At 39.7% G+C, this 18,826-nt stretch overlaps 1 protein-coding gene across 1 annotated transcript in view; it reads left to right on the top strand.

The window, feature by feature from the left end:
* Positions 1–18,826, top strand: part of CFAP58 (cilia and flagella associated protein 58) — a 56,944-nt gene that overhangs the window by 35,770 nt on the left and 2,348 nt on the right. The window contains exons 16-17 of the mRNA XM_064716934.1: positions 14,203–14,322; positions 15,787–15,920. Of these exons, the coding sequence (XP_064573004.1) occupies positions 14,203–14,322; positions 15,787–15,920 (254 nt within the window). The remainder of the gene's footprint in view (positions 1–14,202; positions 14,323–15,786; positions 15,921–18,826) is intronic.

Here is an 18,826-nt window from a genome sequence, read left to right as displayed (position 1 = left end):
TTATTAGCTTTTTCATTGTTTCTAACCTGTCATTTCTTTAAAACTGAGGCAGATGTAGAAGCAAGCTACAATCCATGCTATGTGATTAAAAAAGTGATTTGCTGTGTTTCAGTCAGAAAATTTAGATTGCTGACAATATGGGAAAAACCCAGTTTGACTCTAAAATCTCATGCAAAAATTCATCTTAATCTCTCTTAACCAGTCATCAGGGTGCATTTTTTGGATCAGACAGATGCTGAGAGATAGAGAATATGCAGCGTGCTGAATGTTGGGTTTTGCTCGAACAGCTTTTCAGAGTTGAACATTTTAATAAAGGTGTAAAAAGATTTCCTCTGTTAGAGAAATTACTGAAGTCTTTTCTTGTTTCTGATTTATCTGTGCCCTGTCACCACAGCATCTTGGGTTATAAGGAATCAGCTCTTATATACCAAATAAATATGGTCATCCAGGGATGCTACTTTGAAGAGGAGCTGCAAAGCAGGTGGTCATAGTTTCTCTTTTAATTCAGGCATTCTCACAGTTGTGAGCTGCTGCGCTGATGAAAAATGCTGTTTTAAAAATCAGATCCAAACACAAGGTTTTGCATACTTATGGTCAATAAAAATCAATGGTGTTTTTTCCAAACATAGAAAATGTTATTTCAGGGATAGCCAGTTTTCCTGTCTGAGTTGTTACCTTCTTTCTGAATTTGTGCAGTCAAGATAGAGCATGTTTTTGGTTGTTTTCTAAACTGTTGAGTAATATTACAGAGATTTGCAGAGCAATACGTTGTGTGCTATCAAAGAGATCTCAAGGATGGGTGAAGGTCTTTGTGAACACATGTGGGATGAATGATGTGTTGTAAGGCCACAAGGAATAATTATTAATAAACAGGAGTGTTCTGCAAATCCTGACTGCAAAAATACAGTTGCTCACTTTGCATGTGGGGCAAATCCCTCATGTGACTGAAGCTCTGTTCTGCTGTGTACTGAGCAGTGATGTGGTAAACTCACAATGGAAAGTATTACCTTGTTAGGATTATGATTAGTGTGCTTTTAGAAACTTATCCCATTAAAAGTGAATTATGCACCGCTTTATTTGTTTCAAATTTAGTTCTTTCTCTTCAGAGCGAACTCCTCTAATTTGATTTTATGTCTGACTGAGCAGAATTTTATTCAGCTGCATGTCTTGGAATGGATAACAGCATAAAGATTCACATTATATGTCAGTTACCTCTTTTGTCAGTCATCTCAGAAGATTGTTCATAAATGTAAAATGTAAATGTAAAAGAAAGTGCAATCTAGATTATTTGTTCAGGGAGGCAAAGGCAAATGTCTTAGTTAAGCCTTGCATGTAGTAGTGAAAACATTGTTTTTCTGTACATATGTATTGTTTGAAGTTGTCAGCAAGGAAAGCCCAGGATTGGGCAGTCAGGATGTGATGCTGTGCTGCTGTTCTTGAGCTCATAGTTCAAAGAGTGCAAGGGCAAAAGGCCTGATTAGCTCATGTATGTGACTCAGAGATTACAGCCAGATAGCACCCACATGTCCTTGCATTGAGCCAAGTTTGGAGCTAAGTTTCAATCCCTCCAGAGAACTGACTGTCCCAGTGACAGAGAGTAGGAGGAATTGAAGGGATGCTGCTGTCTCCAGCCCTGTTCCCTTTCAGGTATTGTGAGATACAGGGAGGGGAGAGTGAGAGACTTTCTCTGTGACCTTGGCAGGCTACTTAGCTTTTGCATACTTCACATCAAGTAAAATGGAATAAAATAATTTCCATTCTTTTTCTGGTGTGTGAATGAATATATTAGAGACATGACTCAATTCAGTAGCGAAACACTCAAAATAGGCAGATGTTTTATTTTATTTGTGCTAAGTTGGTAGTAGAGCTGTTCTATCCAGTTTGAGGTGCTCGTTGCTATAGTGTCTGAACATATACATAACCATCTTTATTTCTTAGAGCTGGTACTATAGTTTCATAAAGAAATCTACTTTAGAACAGTGTGTTACCATGTGGGTTTATGCAGGTTGGCAGCTATTGAAAACAAAGTTTTCTCTCAAGAAATGAAGGAGCTTGGGAATTTGCTTCCCTGTATTTGTTATGCATTTCCCCCCCATTCATTATGTAATTTTTAATGTTTTTTTTAATCTCATGAGATTTTTTTCAGCCCACTTTATGGGAGCCTAGTCCTTCTGAAAATCACTTCTTTCCCTAGCTTGGAAGTTTCATGAAGCATGCTGCTGCTAAGTTCTTCACTCCTCTCAGTGCTCAAGTAGCTTCCACATAAGAGAAATGTGTGCTCAAATGCTGAGTAAGACATCTGACAATCTGCTAGGAAAACTGAGAGAATACTCTCCTATTCCCTACCTTTATTTTGGTATTATTTGGTATTATTAAGGCCAGATGAGTTTTATCTTAGATGTTATCTTTGTGTCTTCAAAATGGCTGAGATTTATTTTACCCTCTCAAATTTGGCATTTATTTGTTTTTAGTGCTGAGTGTAGATTCTACTTGGATATGAGAGTATAAACTCCTTGCATATTACAGGTAGGGTATAGAGTCCAAGCTGAGGATTTTTTGGCAAAATTGTCTATTTTCATAAAAAAATAACTGCAATTCACTTCAGGGAACTAATGACTGTAGAATCCCTAAAAGTCTCCTTTGACCTGCCCATTATTGTTCCTCTGTCATCTTGTCTTTAGAGAGATTTCCCAGAGGTAGCTTGGGATAGTGCTTTGTGTGCACTGAAACTTACAGGTGAACTGCAAAATCCACTGCCAAAATGCAATCCTTTCTTTACTGCTCCTTTTTCATTTATATGTGAAGTCAGCCTTTTGAAGGGATTTTCCATCCAAAAATGAAAAGGGAAATTTTCTTTTTAGCTTTTTATAGTGTAGTAGGACTTGGTGCTTTTCTATCTCTGTTTCCTGGAGGATTTGAGTTCCTCTGGAAGCACTGGATTAATACCCTATCTTGCAGCTCAAGCTAGCAGTTCTCTCAGCCCTCAATTAAAAGGGTAAGTATATTGAGCTCTAGGCCTTTTTTATGCTTAAAAGCCCCATTTCTACCAGCAAAAAAGTCACTTTTCTGATTTAGCTTATAGCAGCTCTTGAATGGCAGAATAATTTCCTGCCAGTAAAATTGCATCTAATTGCATAGGCAGTAGCTGGCATAAACAGATCAGCACAAAGGAATTGCACCACTAACTGAACTGAAATTGGCCAGTGTTGTGAAAAAACACAAGAAAGAGCTCTTCAGGTATGTAAACAACAAGCAGAAACAGCCAGAAATATTGGCCCACTGTTAGGAGAAGTGAAATAGCAACAATGCTTTAAAAAGAGGGAAGTTCAGCAAGGACAAATGTAAGGTCCTACAGCTGGGAAATTCAATGCAGGAGTGCAGGACTTGCTGGGATCTACCTGCTAGGGGAGCAGCTCTCTGTAAAGGGATCTGGGCATGCTGGTGGACAGCAAGCTCAGTGTGGGTGAACATTCTGCTGCTGCGGGAAAGGAGGACAACAGGGTGCTGGGTTATGTCATCAAGGGCATCACTAGCAGAGGTTATTCCACTCTATTCAGCACCTGTTAGGCCACACATAGAATCTGTGCTCAATTTTGGTGCCTGCTATATAGAAAAAGATGGGCAGGCTGGAGTGGGTCCAAAAGAGGGCCACAAAGATAATCAAAGGATTGGGAAGCTTGCCATAGGAGGAAGGACTGAAACTACTGGATTTGTTTGGCTTTGAGAAAACAAGGCTGAGGGGAAACCTTATAACCAGTATTTAAAGGGTGGTTAAAAAGGAGGTGGAGATTTTCTTTTTACAAGGAATCACATGGCAAAGATGGGGGTCATAGGTGCAGGTTACTCCTGTGGAATTCTGATTGGACACAAGATGAAAGCTGTTAACAATGAGAACATTTGGAAGGCATGGCAATAATCCATTGGCCAGGTCACTGGGTCATCTTGTCAGGGTGGTGCTTTTGCTGAGAAAGGCTGGACCAGATGATCCTTGAGGTCCCCTTATAACCTTCTTTTCTATGATTCAGAGATTTAAAAGGTGTCAATTTAAGATCTAATCCCAAAGTCCTTGCATGACTGGTCCCATTAAAGGGACAACAAATTTCCTGTTTGCTCTCATAGATGGTCACCAATATAAGCAAATGGGAATGAAAGAAAGATTGGACCATATGAATCTTGAGATTTACTTTCAACAGGGTATTCTATGATTCTGGCTGAGAAACCTAAGCTGCCAAAACTTCTAGCCACTGATCAAATGGTTCTGGGAGGGTGGGGGGGGCGGGGGGGAAGGCAGAAAAATGCTCTCCTGTCCTTATAAAAACTTAAGTGCTGCTGTGTACCTTAAGGGAACAAGAGAGAGAAAACAGTACTGGGTGGAGTGTGAGGTTTGAGGATATGACTCCAGTTCTAAGTTGGCGACTGGAATTTCAAGGGATTTGCATTGAAATATAGAAATGGAAAATACCATGAGGACTCAGGCCTAACATTTACTTTTTGGCTTTCAGCTGGGTATGAATCATAAAGAAAAAGTTTACTTCCCCAGTGTCATGCAGAATTAGGTGGATGTGTCAAAGGCACACAGTAAGAATAGCCTTGATTTAGACTCCAAAGACAAGCTCTGTTCTTTTTTCAAATGAAAAAATAATGTGTGCCCATGAACTCTGGCTGCAACCCAGTTCTAAATTGTGATGGATAAAAAATATCTCATTACTAGCTCAATACTATGATGCATAACAGTCTACTGAATTAGTGCCATCAAAATAATTTCAGTCCAATACCTTGAAATTTATTTGAACTGGAATCTCCAATGTGATATGAAGTGACATATGGAGGTACCTAATGCATCAAGTCACTCTTTAGGACTACTCTTACATTCTTTCCTTCTTGTGGTATTCTTTTGTTTTCCTTTTCTTGTGTTTGAAGGGTTCATTGCTAAACTATGACTTTGAGTGAAGATTTTATCTTTGACTCTAAGTAGGGATGTTTTGTATTTAATATTGGTTTTAAATTGAAGGAATAATATCTTTCAGTGGTTCTATACCTGGCATGATGATTTTTCCATGCCATTAGAATATCTCTAATGTCTTTTGTTCTAACGCAGGGAATTTTTTCCCAATTAATTTAATTATTTAATTTTTAAAAAATTGGTTGTGTAGCCAGCAGGGTTCTGTGAGCAGGGCAGAACCACTCACATTAAGCCAATTGTAGGATAATTGTGTTAAATCTTGGTGCAATTTACCGGGGCTCATATGCAGTCCTTTGATGGTGTAGTAAGGAATCATATCTCAAAAACATGAAAGTTATGAGTCATCTGTGTGAAGGTGTCTTGAAGGTCTACATATCTACCTGAAAGTTTTGTGTGAGCTTTAATAATTCAATAGATATCTGAGGAATGTTCAGTTCTTGCCCTAGCTCTCTTCAGAAAGGAGTTGATTTTGTATTTCTGCATATTTCCAATACACTTCTTGGTGCATTAGTTTATTTTAGACCTTCTAATCTCAGTCCATCTAGAATTAGAAGATGTTCTACGCTATAGAAATTTACAGCATGATAAACTGCTCTTAAAAACACACTGACATTTAGATTCTTTCCCTCCTCCCACATATGTTGCAATTCAAGTTGAAAAGAATAAAGTCTTCCCAGAAAAATAGTATTTTTTTTGGTATGTTTGTTTAAACAGGGGTTTGAAAAAATGGGTAGGAAGTATGCTGATCACTTTAATGTCATCAGGTGGAGATAATTGGCTGCTCTTTAGGGTGAGAAAATAATTTTCCAATAAAAATAGTGCAAATATTTCTGGCGCTGAGAAATGGGAAGCAAAGCAGATTACCTAGTGAACAAACAAAATACTTCTGGCAAACAGTTTCCTTAGTGGAAGAGATAATTTTTACTGACTCTTTGTGAAACTACCCCACCCTCATAAACAAAATATATTTCCCATGATAAATGGTTCTGGACAGAAGCAAGGTGTAAGTTTATTTGAGAAAATAACTTCTGGGGATCTGCACCATTTTTAGCTCACCTAATGATGTTTTGGTCAGAAATATTCAGAGGTTATTTACAAAGCTGAGGCAGTTGCAGGCAGAGTAAAAATCCCTTAAGGTTTATAGGTGGCAAGTACACATGAATGCTGAATCTGTCTTACAAGTTTTTTTAAGATAATTGATGTATTTACTTGAGTTTGAGCTTGAAAGAGAACTCTCGTGGGTCATCAGATGTCACCCCTCCTCATCATGCAAGTTTGTTTTAATTACATAAATACTATCCTTCATAGATGAGTGTCAAGCATAGTTTTGTGTCCTGCATTCTAATACATCTACCCCCAAGTCCACAAAGTTTAGCATGTCGGAAGAGATTGTTGTCTTCAAGTACACTGTGGCTTATTATGAGTTTTATTGCACATTTGTAACCTCCTGCTGTAGTCCAGGCCTGCTATTTCTGAAAAGCAAGGAGCAGGAGTATTGACACAGCCACCAGCAAGGTGGTCCTGGGGGACTGGGAGACTGAGTTTCATTCCTGTGTGTCTTCAAGGAGTGTTAGTGAACCTTGGCAATTCATGTAATAACTCTTTGTGTCCAGAACTCTTGTAGAATGACTAGAGGATCACTGCCCTGGCTGGAAGCAGTTCTTCAGCATGTGTACAATAAAGATTTAATACCATTCATTTACTGAGGCAAGGATGCCATGTAAGAACCTAAGACACAGCACTGTCATCTGTAATCTGCATCAGCAAAACAGAAACAGTATCACCAAAGTGTTTTATTCAAATACAGTATGTTTGATCTGAACCCAGAATCCTGAGCACAGATACCTTGTATCATTGGACTAAAAATATTTTGTGAAATGACCCAATCCTAAAGTTCTTAGTCAGAATTGCTCTTAACTTCAACGTTAGTTTGCTAGAAAAAAGCTTGGATAAAAAGTTCAGGAATTGTTCCAGCAAATAACAACTGAAAACAACCTTGTTTACTCCTCATTCCTGTGTTCAGCATGTATCTGAGAAGGAAATAAATCTGCTGTGCACCCCAGGGTAAAGTATATTAATCAACCAGTTATCTTGTTAAGGGAAAATAAATGACTTGCTGTGCTGACTGAATACATTGCAGCACACAGACTTTGCAGTGCTGTGGCAATCCGATACTGACTGTCAGCCATCCAGAATCTGCTAGAGAAGCTGAATTACTGCAGGAGTGCAGCAGCAATGTAGCAAAACATTCACAAGCCCATATTCTATAGTGTGGCCCAGAGTTAGTATTCACCCTTTGGCAGGTGTTCTTGTGTTAAGATAAGGGGTGTTTGCTCTTCCCTCAGCAGCAAGATAGGGACAATCTACAGCATCCCAGTCAGTGATGGATTATTATCTTGTATGACAGTTGTAACAACAGCAAAACCCCACAAAAAAAAAGTAATTCTGCAGGGACAGACTAATTTTGTTCTATTCCAGTTCTCTTATTTTTGTTCTTACTGTGAATGGTGCTGTTGTTGAGGGAACACATGCAGAAAGATGCTGCAGCTAAGGTTCTTTTGCAGCTGTTGGAGGAAGGTAGGCAGAGTCACTGTGGCTGGTTGGGTTTTTTTAGAAGGATGGCTTAAAATGGGACATAGGAGGGCACAATCAGATGTAGAAAGAACCCCATTTCTCTGCTCTTCTCTTGAGATAGCCAGAAATGTGCTGCTGAGTGCACAGGAGCCACGAACCTCGGTAGGGAGAGTCTCTGCCCAGTGGGGTGCATCAGTCAGCCAAGTGCTGCACCTCTTCTTGGGGGCTCAGAGCTCAAGGCTTCCCATGCCTGTCTAAGCAGATACAGCTGTAATCTTAAACAGGGGATGGGACACTTGAGCACAGCAGTTGTCTTTACATGGACATTAAGATTCACTGTCTTTCCCCATCCTTTAGTACTGTTTCTGTTTCTTTGAATTTTAAGAAGCAGGCAAGGGGAGCTGAAACAGAACTCCTTGAAGAATAGCAGAGGCTCAGCTCTAATTACAGTGAGCCTGAAGGAAGCCATGCATTAAAACATTCATGATTTCAGAATTGCTGTGTGTATTTCTTAGATGTACTGTTATTTCTTAATAGGTTCCAAAGTGTAACAGGAGACTAGTCTTTCTTCTCTGAGGTACTTGATGTATGCAGGGGAACTCTGCTGTCCTGTCAAAAGGATGTATGTAGGCTTTACTGCCTTGTTAGACAGGTATTGTAGATTAAAGTGGTGGCTTGACTTTGAGACAGCTGTTCAGAGGTAGCAATTCCAGAACACCAAAGGACTTGAAGCAAAGTGTTCTCATCTTTCATGGAAATCTAAAGATCTAAGTCAAGCAGGTGACTAAAGAGATATAGATGCTTAACTTAAAAATAGATACTTCTAGAAGGAGCTCTGCAATCTCTCTGACCCTTCAAGGTCATCTGCCAGATCAGTCTGAAGTGAGAACAGAAGCTGGGTCTACTGGGAATTCTCATCCCAAGCTGTCACCTGCAGGAACAGCTAATCATTATCAACAGAGCTGTAATAATTCTTTGATTCATCTAAAATTTTAAAAATCTAAATTGCTATTGAATAGCTGAAATGCATGCTGTTACTCTGACAATAAAATACAGAAGTTTTTAAGTCAAATGGTCTAGATCTGAAGAAGAGACTTACTTTGTTTTTTTTCTTAGAACCCTGCATAAAGTAATTATTATACAGTAAAAGGTTCCCCATCATTTGCTTTGTAGACTTATTCACTTAGAATATTTAGGAGCCTTGTTGATCAGATTTGTATTGACCTCTCATCTCCTCCAGGTCACTTCAAGATAAACTGCTTCTAGAATGCAAAACAAAGGTTTGCTTAGAGCTCTCTTCAAGCCAGCTGTCAAGTTGCAGGCACTGTGAAAATAGTTGGAATATTTACATCAATCCATATCATGTCAGGGGTAATTCTCACCTTGAAGGAACAGCTCACTTTCATGTGTGTGTATTTCTGCTCACAGATATAGGAGATAATTAATTGATAATCTTCTGCAGTGCAAAGTAGAAACACTGTGATTAAATGAGCTACTCTAATTAATAATTTTATAAACTCTTGTGTAATGTCAATAGCAAAAAGGGTACTGTAGCTGTTATTTCAGCAAGACACATCCATGCCATTTTCTGTGGCTGGATTCTTAACCTCTTGTCTCAGAGTTCAGAAGTAGAAAGGAATATATGTATTTATTTGTTCATTGGGAAAAATACTGTTTTCCTACACCCTTATTAGGGAAGATCTAATAGTAACAGTTCCTAGCAATAATAATAATAAAAATAAGTTGCAGCTGCACTCCAGGTGGAAATGTTCATACTTTGTTGTTCCTGGAAGATGGTGATGCTGCAGCATTCAGCTCTTGGTGTTGCAAAAAGCAGCCATGGGTGGAGACCTTACAAGGTGCTTTCTTTGTTTCGAGGTTTCTTTCCTCTCTCATTAGGCTGTTTTGAAAATGCCAGTCAATTTGGTACAGTTTGCTTTGTGCCAAAGAAAACAGAATTGCTCTTGAGAAATATTATTATCAACTGGAGAAATAAGTTATAGGACAAGTTTGGGTGGTGCAGATTTCACCAAAGGTGAGACTATCTCAGCCTTTCCCTTCAAGTGATGGTTTTCACAGGAAAAAAAACCCAAAACATCTAACACAGTGTTAGTGTTGCCTCACTGTGAAAGGGCCTCAGTGTCCTCTTTCAAACTTAATTAATGTATCCAATAAAAACCCTCACAGTGGTGAGATTAAGAAGTGTCTAGGTGATAATGAAAACAGGAGCTGTTCTAGGGAAGTGCATCCTTGCAAGGGTGTTTGCTGATGGATGTGGAATAGACAGGAAAGAGCAGGAGCTTTTGGAAAGTGTTTACAGAGAAAGTTTATACTGCACATTTCTCATAGTGCTGGAGGCAACTTTCTTCTGTTATTATAAAATTTCTGAAGGTCACCATATGCTAATTTTTTTCTTTACCTCATAAAACTTTTAAAGATAGATGTACTGAACCAACAGCTACTGCTAGGTGTACACAACAACAAATAAATGTAGGGCTTATACAGTGAAAATGACTATGACTAGATATGTATGTCTGTGTATGTATTTAATCCAGATTTCTGTGTCCTGTTTAAGACTCATGAAGAGGAATCACCACCCCTAAGGATGCTCTGCTGCTGCATGGCATCATAAACAAAATTCCTCTGGAGTTCTGCACAGCCCTGACATTTTGGTTATAGTGCCAATAAACAAGAAACCCCCTGTGGCACGCTGACTGACTTGTTATCCCCACCAAAGCCATGAGGAATTATAGAGTGCTTGCATGGTTACTATATTGCTTTCTCCACCTTACTAATTAAAATAAGAATTTTTATTTAGGGTGAATGTTTTAGGGACTGCTGCCATACACTACATCGCACACTTCTGCACTACATCTTTATCTTGTTGAGTTTTTTCTTTAGCCCAGTTGCTGGAGACAAGAACTGGCATAAATTAAATTTACCATGGTGCAAAGTCTTTTGGACTTTTTTGTAGGGTTTTTTTGTCTTTTTTTGGTTTTGTTTTGTTTTGTTTTTTTCTATTTTTTTAGTAATTCATGTGATAGAAAGCTTTTGGTGCATAATAGGATTTTTGTGGGTCTGGTGAAGAGGGCTCTTGGGGTACTGCTTTGCCAGGTAAATTTGTTGAATTATCTATTTGGAAAGATAAAAATGAGGAAGCTGGGACTGCAGGGCCTATTTCTGCTGTGAAATCATCTTCATTAAAAGTATGGTCATCCATCATCTCTGGTTCAGAGGAAAACCCTGGGCTAACTAACAAGATGTTAGTTAGTTAGCAGTCTTCTGCCATTTCCTGGTGTCATGGTGGGGGACAGGATGACACAAAATGGGAACACATCTTTAGAGCTCTATTCCAGCCTGGGACTGGTGAATGCTTCCCATTCCCTGTCAATGGCTGTGAATGCCTTGCTGCCACTTTGGGAATGTGTCTGATGGTACTGATGGTCCTTCTCACACGGAAAAGCAAATGGTGCTGTGCTGGTCAGCAGCAACAACTTACATTGAAGTAAGGCTTTGCTGGCAAAAGTGATTCTTCTTGCTGAAGATGGAGGCAACTCAGCACTACCTAATCCTGGACAATCAACTGAAGTTTGCCAAATGCTAGCCAGTCTTCTGCAGAAGAAAAGAATTTTGTCTCAATTTGCTGTAGAGCAAGCAGACCAGGAGAACTACAGAATATGGCTGAGACAGCACCTATTTAAATTTAGGGGAAAGTGCCATTTACTTCACCACCCTCCCTCTCCAAATTAATGGTTGAGAGACTTAGGGATGAAGAAAATTACTGTAATGGCTGGGCCTACAGACAGATCTGTGAGCTCCTCAGAGATCCCCTGGGAAACAAATCTAAGACAGGAAGAGCTATTCTAAAAATAATATGCAATTTTATTTGCAGAATTTTTACAGCAGGTGTTCACAAAGGTCCTGAAATTATCTTTAAAATGCCTGAAATTTAACTGTAATCCTCAGCCTGAGTGTCCCAACATGTCCTACATACCCAAAATGAATGTGCCATCATCTCTCCACCATCATCTTGGCTTAGTTTGTGTCATAGACCAGTGAAGCTTGTTGATGTTATGGGCTCAGTCCTACAGTCAAGCATCTGCTGAATTTCAGGGGAATTTCATGGTGGAAGGATCCCATAAAAAGCTTTGTTACTGGCCTAGACCTGATCTGCACACAGGTGCATTACTCTTAGCAGCCTGGGTTTGCAGAGATTTGATCTTCCCTCACCTCAAGAAGAAGAGTTGTGCCTCGCAGTGTGTTTGTGACTCCAAGTTCCTTGATCTCAAAACCTCACAGCTGTGCTAAGATGTGTGTTGTGATGGCAGCCTGGTGTGAGGATGGAGGGTAATGTGAGGGGAGGCAGTTTGGGATGAGCCAAAGAAACCCAGTCATAATGGATTGACTTAATCTATTACAGAAAACAAAGTTTTTCTTTATGAATTTGTGCTGATATTTTTTCTTGATCATTTCTGTTTTGTTATGTTGAGAGATGGAAGTACCTACAAATGCACCTTGTGACTCATAGATTTACTCTTGTGGTGGTGTTTTTAAATTAATTAATTTATTTTTAATTTAATTTTTTGGATCCTGCGGTAGAATTTCAGAAATTAAAGAAATGCCAACCTGTGAATACAAACTTCTGCTGAATAGGAAAGAAGTATCCAGGGTTTTCTTTTAATGTTTTGCTGACATATGGTGTTTCTAACTCAGTGACAAATTAATTGACTAGATGTAAAAGAGATGGACAGTGCTCAGCAAGGAAGGACAAGACATGCATTATAAGACATCTGGTTCTGTCTCTGTTGGATTATGGATACAATATACATTGGACACCTAACGAGTCTCTGCTGCATAAAATAGATTCTCCTTACAATAGAATTGCATGCTTTGTCTCTAAATGAGGTTATTATACACACCATTGCACAAAGTTTGAAGAGCTTGGTTGGCCACTGTAGAGGATAGGGAGATAAAAAAATTGGAAAACAATTGCACTTAAGACCTTCAGTCTATCAATTGCCCCATATTTATCCAAGTTACCATTACACTATTACAAAATACAAATATATGATACGTTCAGGGTTGAAATGTTAATATTGACTGGCCAGATTTTGATAAGGTGGATTTTTCTTCTGCAGTTGTTTTTATGTTGCAGTAAAATCTTACTTCCTCAGAAGTAAGAAAAGCTGGTAGTGGGAATAACACTATGATGTGGAATACTTAACTCTTTACTCAGACTGAATTCTCAATTTAGTATTTGCTGCTATGCAAACCTCAGTATGAGTCTCAGGAGGTTTTGATTTTTCCAGAGATAAACTGTGAACAATTTAATTTATAGGGAACTCTTCTTCAGTAATCTGCAGAGTTTAAGGACAATGCTTGCAAAAGTAAGGCATGATTTGAAGTGATTCCATTTTGGTGTCCCAACTTGTGATCATTGTAGTTCATAATTTTCAGAAAATGATGAGGTCTAAAAGCTCTACACTCTTTGTGTTCTTGAAGACTGGACACCTAAAGTTTTACATCTTCAAAATAGCAAACCACTTCTGAAAACCCTGGCTCAACCACTGAGAAAGTACAAATGTAGCAATTTTAGATGGTGTGATGGCAGCATTTCCCACATCAACAGACAAATTCTGTGGTAAGAGTTGTACAGAGACCTTATAAGAAAGACGGTTAAAAAGGGCTTTGCAAATCCAGTGTAAATAATCACCTATCCTGCCTTCTTCTTGGCATTTCTGTCTTCCTCAGTTTAATCTTTTGTCTGCTAGTCTCCTGTTTATTTCCAGTTTTCATTGTACCAGAAAAGGATGGGATCTTACCAAATTATATTATTTGAGAATCTTCGTTTTCCAGGGTAGATAGTAAAACTATTGTAATGTGCAAAACTATGAAGGTGGCTTTTTTCAGAGCTTTATTCCTCAGACTGAAAACAAGTAGACTCTCAAAACACAGTTGAAAGCAGCATTGCAGTACAGAAAGATGTAAGTGGGTCCATGGTGTGGTTCTTTTCAGGCATGGCAATATCCAACTCCCACAAGCATTACTGTTCCAGCATAAAGGACGAGGAGACACATGACAAAAATTACTTGGTAATTGTGCTAGTCATAATTGTTGCTGTTTATAATTGCTTTCCCAGAGCCCCTGCAGTTAAACTGAAAGGTTATATATATATAAATATCTGTGTGTGTGTACATGTGCTTTGCAGGATTTTCTTTGGAAGAAGTAACTCTTTAGTACAGTCCTTTGCTGACATTTCTATAGCCAGCTCACATCCTGTTGGGTGAAGCTGTGATCCTTAATGTAAGGCAATGTGACTCATAAGAGGAAAGATTACAATAAGCACAGTTTCTAGTGATTAATTTCCCAGCCCTGGATACTCTTCTAGTAAGTGCTGAGGTAGAGAGCTTGCTGGTGATGGTCTTTAAGAGCATTTCATTCATGGTTTGAAGTAGCTGGATGTTTATCTTAATGAGCTCTCCCATTGCTATCACAACAACTTTAAATACCTTATGGCTAGTGAGGAAAGCCTGACACACAGGCAGATTTGTTTCTCCAAATACCTTCCTGACTGAGTTGCAATTTTCAGTGCGGTTGATTTCCTCTCAGGCTGTGCTGCTGCTGTAGTAGTTTAATCAGAGCTCCTCGTGTTGTCCCTTGGTTAGGAAAAGGAGAAGCTGTATGTGGAGCTGAGGCACGTGCTGGCCCGGCAGCCTGGGCCCGAGGCCGCGGAGCAGCTGCAGCAGTACCGGAACGTCCTCCGCGAGAAGGGCAAGCAGATCAAGGTAAGAGGTGCCCGCTGTCCCTGGGGAGGGGCTGCAGGGAGGTGCTCAGTGAGCTGATAACCCAGGAAAGCAGGGTTATTGCTGCATCTCCTCAAGGGTCAACACAGAGCAGCAAACAAACTTTTGTTTTGCACATTGTTCTACTTTTTAAATTAAAATAGAGGAAAAATCTTGTTACAATATGAGTTAGCAGCACAATGCTGTACATATGTATTTTGCATGGGCATTGTGGGATACTGTCAGCTTTTCATTCAGCTTATTCTCCTTCCCTTTATCTTAAACTGTTAATATCTTTAAGAAGCAAATCAAAGCAATTTTTTTTTCTTTTTAACAAACCAGTGAGAATATACTGAGAATCCAGTCTTAAGTTACTGTTTTTTCTCTTGCCTTGTGTACATGTATATTTAGATTTCCAGATCTTTTGGAGATGACAGGAGGAACCTGTTCTAACCCCTTGTCAGTTGGAGGGAGGAGTTCCTGCTTCCAAAAGAATCTTGTAGGACATTTAAAAAGCATAATATTAAAAAGCGATTCTGTGATAGAATTCAATGATATTCTATGAATAAGCTGATCTTCTCCTATTCTTGCCTGCATGAGAGATCATCTCCCCAGGAGTTCATCTACTTCTGCAGTTCCTCTCTCTGTTGAAGTCATCATCTCCTGTTCACTGCATCATAATCACGTCTATACTAACCATGAGGAAAAAAATGCAGGAGCAGATGGGCCCTTAGGAAACAAAGAGGCTGTTATGCAAATCTTAGCTTTCCATGGAGAAGAAAAACAATGTAGAAAATGTAAAATAGAAGCCACGGTTTAGCTAAACTGAACGTGATTTGAAGTTCTCCATACGGTCCTTATTTGTCCTTAATGCAGTCAATTGCTGCTTTGCATTTCAGACACAGCATGCTGTAGCATGATGGCATGCATGCATTTTGGGGTGCCAGGTCAAGCTATTACCCTTTTGAAAGAAGGTGCACTATGCATGTTCCTCCTTTTTCAAAATTTTACTGATTCACATATAAGTGGCTTTGTATTAATATTTGCAGTGCCTGGTACTACTTTGCCTGTGTGGTTTGAATTACTCCACTTAGAAATGCATCCCTGTGAATAAACCCCATTAATATAAAATAATTCCCTGATTTATTAAGACCTTAACTTTGGATTTTTGCCCAGCTTTATGTCCCAGAAATTAAGAGCTAATATAGCTATTAATGCCATTCCCGTAAAGCTTGGAGCATATTTTACATGTTGTATTATAGTTAAATGGCATAACCTTTATTTTGTAAGATGTTTTTAGGTGAGTGGAGGTGAGATGAAATGAAACATCAAGTGGGAAAAAAAATTGTGGTAGAAAATGATCATTTCTTACATCATGAAATATAAAAAGAGGAAGTGCTTGTAAAAGTACTTATGTGTAAGTGAAGCAATATCTCCTCTTTCTGCTGTTTGTGTTTTGTTTATTAGGTTTTGTCCTCAGAACTGACTATGTGTGAAACACAGAGCAAAGAATACAAACATGAAATTGAAAGACTTAACAATGAGCTTCTGGAAATGAAAAAGAAATATCTGTCTCAGAAACGCAAGGAGCAACAGAAGAAGTATGGGAAAACAACACTTTTGTCTGCACAACTTTCTGCATAAGCTAGATTTTTGTTTTAGACCCTTTGGATCAGAATGTGGCCAAATTTGACTGAGGTGATACAGTTTTGTTGCCTAATTTTTCTGAATGTTATCCTTCATGTTCCTTCAGTCTGGTCTGGATTTACCATGATCTATGGCCAGGACAAGAACATTCATCAGAGATGTTGCTGAACACGATCTGCAGTCCAGTTAAATTATTCATACCAGTGAGATGATGCCCAGAGAACACAGATTAGTGTCTTGTCTCTGACATCAAAGCATAGAATTATAGAACAGTTTGGGTTGGAAGGGGCATTTAAAGGCCATCTAGTCCAATCCCCCTGCAATGAGCAGGGACATGTCCATCCAGATGAGGTGCTCAGAGCCCCAGCCTGACCTTGAATATTTCTGGGATGGGGCATCTACCACGTCTCTGGGCAACTTGGGCCAGTGTTTCACCAGCCTCATAACAGAAAATTTCCTTCCTATATCTAGTCTAAATCTACCCTCCTTTAGTAAAAACCCCTTATCCCTTGTCCTGTTGCAGCAGGATTTCTGGGCTGTGAGTGCCCATGGCTGGCTCATGTCCAGCCTCTCACCCACAGCACTCCCAAGTCCTTCTGGGCAGGGCTGCTCCCCATCTGCTCATGCCCCAGCCTGGATTGATGCAGGGCCTGCCCTGCCTCAGGTGCAGCACCCCACACTTGTTCTTGTGGAACCTCAAGAGATTCCCATGGGCTCACTTCTTGGGCTTGTCCAGGTCCCTCTGGATGGCATCCCATCCCTCAGGTGAGTCACCTGCCCCATTCAGCTCATCATCTGAAAACCTGCTGAGGGTGGGCTTTAACTTTAACAAGAGGTTTCTTAGATTTCTGCAGTCAGATGATGTGGTCTGTTACCAAGTTTTTCTGTATGCACAGAAAGCCTTTTGTCTTTCCACTCATTTCCATCCTCAGCTGGTGCCTTCCTCACACACTAAAGCCAATGGTTCTGTACCGTTTCTGAATAGAATTCAAAGCTGCCTTTATTAAGTCTTCCTTAATTTCAGACAACAAATGATTTGATGACTAAATTAGCAAAATAATCAGTGATAAACAGTGACTTTTGTCCATCTGCAAATTGCATAATGTTACCTTAATGTTTGGAATTAGCAGCAATTGTGCAGTGCTAATGGCCTTTCTGGAGCTTTAGGATCAATATGTGAGGCTACCATAGTGCCTGATAATCCATTTGCAGCAGCTAAATATCTCCTTCACAGTAGATTTGGTGTTTCCATTTCAGACTCTGGCATCATGTCTCTTTCTGTTCATAAAATGAGGAGAAGCTCACCCACATTTTGTTGTTATATCTCACCTAAAATTAATTCCTCTCATAAAAACTCCACTTGTTAAGGACGTAATTGCTTTAAAATAAAAAATACTGTGTGAGTTGATGGTAGCTGAACAGGGCCATGCTATACAGCGAAAGAAACTTCATATTAAAAGTCATTTAGTGCTGGATACACTGTCTATAGGGTCAGGATAAATACCTGCTATTGGGTCAGCTTTTCAGGTTGTTCTTTTGGGCAGTCATGCCTGTAGTCTGATGAGCATTAGTGTCTCTGTGACATCTGGGTTTTGGAAGCACATCCAGGTATAGTGGAGCTTCTGCAGGCTGGCATCATCTTGCGGTCCCCAGCAGAGCTTCAGAAGGCACCAGCACTGTGCTGCCAGCCCTGGCTTGCACCTCTCCCATCTTGTGACAGCTGAGGGGTGGTGCTGGGCTTTGCTCTCCTCTGCCCCTCATTACTTTGTACCCCAGTCAAGCCTCTTGGACTGCATCCTGCTGTGAAGAACCCAGAGGCATAACTGGGCATGCCAGTCCTGGGTAACTGCAAATTCTGCTGCCTCTAGGCTGTGCTTTTTGTTGGTAAGGGACAACAACCTTGTTCAGCCCTCCTTCTCCAGCCTCCCAGGTGTGCAGGTCACATTGCTGGCTTTCTGCAGCACAGAGAACCTGTTGTGCAGTCAGGTTCTTCCCCAAGGAGTCCTCATCCCTGCCATCCAGCCATCCCACACCCCTGCTGCCTCAGGCGGGGCTGAGCAGAGGGTGTGCCTGCTGTGTGGATGCTGGCCAGAGAGCCAAGGCCATTTGATTCATACAATCTCAGATATCTCTAAATCCCAGCTGACAGAAAACCACTGACTTGATTCTCTGTCTTGCTGGCTAATGTTAACATCATGTCTGAAATAAATGTAGCTGGTTTTGCTAATAAAAAGAGGATCCTGTCAGGACAATAGCATTAACAACATTATTGACTACCCTGGTATGAAAGAGAATTAATACTCTTGGATAACCTTACACAAAGTTATCATCTAAAGCTTTTATTGATTTGTACAAGATAGCTTTGAGTTGTGGTTTAACATCGTGGTACTGAATAAATGCAGCTTTGCATGTGATGCTGAAGGAATATAGTAACTGGGAATTTAGCTTTGTTTTGTGTTAAAAATGAAAATTCAGTGTTTAAGATTTTGGTTGTGAATTTAAAATCCTCTTTTTCAGCTCTCTGATTCTGAATGTTGCTTTTTCCCAGTTGTGTAAGTTGTCTTGTTCTATCTCTTCCTATTTTTAACTTCAGCTCCATGAACCCTTTCTGCATCACTATTTTCCTGGTTGCTTCTAGCACCCGGATCCCATTTTGATCTTGATAAGGATTTGTGAGAAAATATGAAGCTTAAATCCACACCAGAGACCTAATCCAGCAGTCCTATATATGTAAATAACTGCACTGAGGGATGTCAGTAGTAACTGGGAGCTTTTGCACGTGGCTGGTTGCACATTACTTCTGCATAATATATTATAGTATTCAGTTGCATAGAATTTTCCATACTGATGAGCACATCTG

This window comes from Zonotrichia leucophrys, chromosome 6 (genome assembly GCF_028769735.1).
Source record: "Zonotrichia leucophrys gambelii isolate GWCS_2022_RI chromosome 6, RI_Zleu_2.0, whole genome shotgun sequence".
NCBI classification, from domain to species: Eukaryota; Metazoa; Chordata; class Aves; order Passeriformes; family Passerellidae; genus Zonotrichia; species Zonotrichia leucophrys.
The sequence above is the reverse complement of the archived record's forward strand: the minus strand, read 5'-3'. Positions and strand labels throughout refer to the sequence as shown.